General features: G+C 36.1%; 1 protein-coding gene across 3 annotated transcripts; it reads left to right on the forward strand.

Annotated features, from left to right (window-relative positions):
• Positions 1-478: 478 nt before the first annotated feature.
• Positions 479-1,131, forward strand: LOC130469136 (vacuolar protein sorting-associated protein 35B-like). 3 transcript variants are annotated; one of them, XM_056838102.1, is made up of 3 exons: positions 479-632; positions 741-964; positions 1,040-1,129. In XM_056838102.1, exons 1-3 carry the CDS (start codon positions 571-573, stop codon positions 1,054-1,056), a joined length of 303 nt encoding a protein of 100 aa, XP_056694080.1. In that variant the 5' UTR covers positions 479-570; the 3' UTR covers positions 1,057-1,129. The 3 variants fall into 3 exon arrangements, with proteins under 3 accessions (XP_056694080.1, XP_056694079.1, XP_056694081.1); XM_056838103.1 differs by having other exon boundaries at positions 481-632; positions 741-942; positions 1,040-1,131; XM_056838101.1 differs by lacking the exon at positions 1,040-1,129 and having other exon boundaries at positions 741-1,033.
• Positions 1,132-2,642: the final 1,511 nt, after the last annotated feature.

Raw genomic sequence — 2,642 nt, forward strand, 5'->3', positions numbered from 1 at the left:
GTTAAACTATTTTCTTTCATATTTTTAGTTGTTTTGATATTTCTGTTGCTTACATTGTGCTCACACAAATTTAAACATCAGTTTGATGCTTGTTGTGTTGTTCTAATATGATTTAGTGAATGTAGGAGGATACAGCCAATGTGTATTCTTCAACTGCAGTTATAGTAGTTCGGATACTCCACTGAATGAGGGTCAGTGCCAATGGTTTTCTCCCAAGGTGAGGCCTCTATTCAATTAGTAAAATAAGGAAATGTTTTTTCTATTCAACGCATTACTATCGGTCTGTCGAATGACAGTTTCAGCTTAGCCAATTACTGTAACCGGTTTCTCACAGCAGGATTGAAGTTGTTTTATTATAAATATAGGGTTTGATCGTGTTGGTTAGTTTGTGAATTCGAGTATTTTGAACTTTTTAATTGAGGATTTTGATTTTTTTTTTTAAAAGTTGTTAGTTTTTTGTTGATCTGGGTAGGTTTGGAATTCCTTATCGTGTATTTAATTGGTTTTCCTTTATGCAGGGTTCTACTTTGCTTAAAGCGGGCTCTAAAAATCGCAAATGCCGCTCAACAGATGGCTAATGCTACTCGGGGTAGTGGTGGTTTAGTTATGCTGTTCATTGAAATCATCAATAAGTAAGCTCTCTACTTGCTAGAAAAGTTTGTTTTCTGACCGTGTTGGATGTTTGAATTTCCATGATAATTCACAGCATATTTAAGTTTGGAGTTTGCCATCATATTTAGGTATCTCTATTTTTTTGAGAAGGGAAACAACCAAATCACCGTCAATACAATCCAGGATCTAATGGAATTAATTACTACAGAGATGCAAAGTGATAATGCGGCAACAGATTCTGCTGCTGAAGCTTTCTTTGCAAGCACATTGCGGTACATCCAATTCCAGAAACAAAAAGGTGGCGCAGTTAGTGAGAAATATGAACCTAATGTTAGTTTTTTTGTTGATCTGGGTAGGTTTGAATCATTTCTTGAGACTGAAAACAAGCTGTTCAGATAATTAATGAATTTCTAAATTTTTATTGTAGGAGAACTGAAAAGTTAAAACTTGAGAAAGGGAAACAAACTCGGTAACAATTGCTCTTCAATCCGCTAAACTTGTGAGAATTGTCGCCTTTGATTTTGCTCTTGGGACTCTTGAATGGTTCCCTCATTTGTCTTTGAATACGCTGACGCTGACGCTGCGTGCTACGTGTGTCATGGGAAGTTGCTTATCCAAGCATGATCTCAACTCTCAAATTGATTTGGTAATTGAAATTTTGAAGCGTCCAGGAGAAGTCCTCCCTGTTTGTCTTTCCCGTGCCTTGGACTGGAATGATACCCAAGACTTGATCGGGTTCTGGCAAGATTTTTGTTGTTTTAGGTGATCGTTTGAAGGTTGGCTTGTTGATCCAAGTTCAAAGCAAATGTTTTTTATAACTGAAGGTCAGGGCATAGTTAAGATTGATAGTTATGTTTCAAGTCAAATTTCATCATATCCTCCAAGGATTTGCAGAATGCACGAGAGTTAGAGGAAAGGTACGTTTTTAAATCCCTTGCGTTTCTTTTTGCATAATGCAACGCACCATTACTTGTCTATTGCAGGGGTGGTGTTCTCAAATGGAGTTGACTTCGTCCAATTTTTTTTAAGTATGAGAATGATGTGACTATGATAGTATGGATTAAAGAATATATGGTTGTCAGGTTGTGAGTTTTAGAGGATATATATTGTCTTTTCCAAAAGTTGCCCAAACATAAGAATATGAAACTTTGTCTTGGTGGTTTGAAGTTGTGCTATGAGTGCTTAGTATATCATTGAAATTTCAGGTTTGGCAATCTGTTTTAACAAAAAAGGAGAGAAATTTCCTTGTGAAGTTTCTTCCTCCTGGACCCGGAGCGGATGGAGTTGTACAAGCTTTGTTTACTGGTGACAACTTCTGTTTTGGGAACCCTTTTCTCAAATGGTGAGATTATGTTTACTTATCTCATTTTAGAGACATTAGGTTGATAGTTCGGTATTATTGGGTTTTAATTTGATGCTTCACTTTATATTGGTCTCTTGGTTATATGAGTGTTCCTATAAGGATTATAACTTTAAATCCCCTGTACGGATCCCACTTGTAGTCTTAAGATTTTTTGTTTCTGTGGCAAAGAGAACAAGGTTCGTTATACCCAAATCTTTTGGTCTAGGTTCATGATAAGTTTATGATAAACTGGTAGGTTAAATATATACAGTGTATAGCCTTATAACAATGCTTTTGTCTTACTGTGATGGTGTTTAAGGCCATTGTCCTAGCCTCCTAGGATAGAAATGGATGTGGTGGATATTATTAGAAACACTCTTTGGTTTGCCCAAGATAATGGCTTATGATGCAATGACATTACCAAAAATCTCGTATTGAAGTTTGTCTGTGTGGTAAGTTACTACTTTTGAATTTGAATTTGAATTTATTAATCTTCGACAGACACTTCATTTCTGCTGCTGATCAACTTTGTTAAGTTGCTTGATCAACTTTGTTTAATCAAATATTCGACTTGTATCCATCCAAGTTTCGGCATGTTCGGTACTCTGATTATGCTAGTTTTATCATGTCCTACTATTTACATGTCAGGTCTATTAGTGCGGAGAGGTTTTCTATATTGTTGATCAGG

The sequence above is a fragment of the Spinacia oleracea genome, chromosome 3, assembly GCF_020520425.1.
Source record: "Spinacia oleracea cultivar Varoflay chromosome 3, BTI_SOV_V1, whole genome shotgun sequence".
Lineage (NCBI taxonomy): Eukaryota > Viridiplantae > Streptophyta > Magnoliopsida > Caryophyllales > Amaranthaceae > Spinacia > Spinacia oleracea.

Bases quoted from the DNA above. Each gene is read 5' to 3' on its own strand.
- LOC130469136 (XM_056838101.1), top strand. From the start codon at position 571: ATGGCTAATGCTACTCGGGGTAGTGGTGGTTTAGTTATGCTGTTCATT. The intron at 633-740 runs GTAAGCTCTCTA...CATCATATTTAG, and splicing joins TTCATTGAAATCATCAATAA to GTATCTCTATTTTTTTGAGA.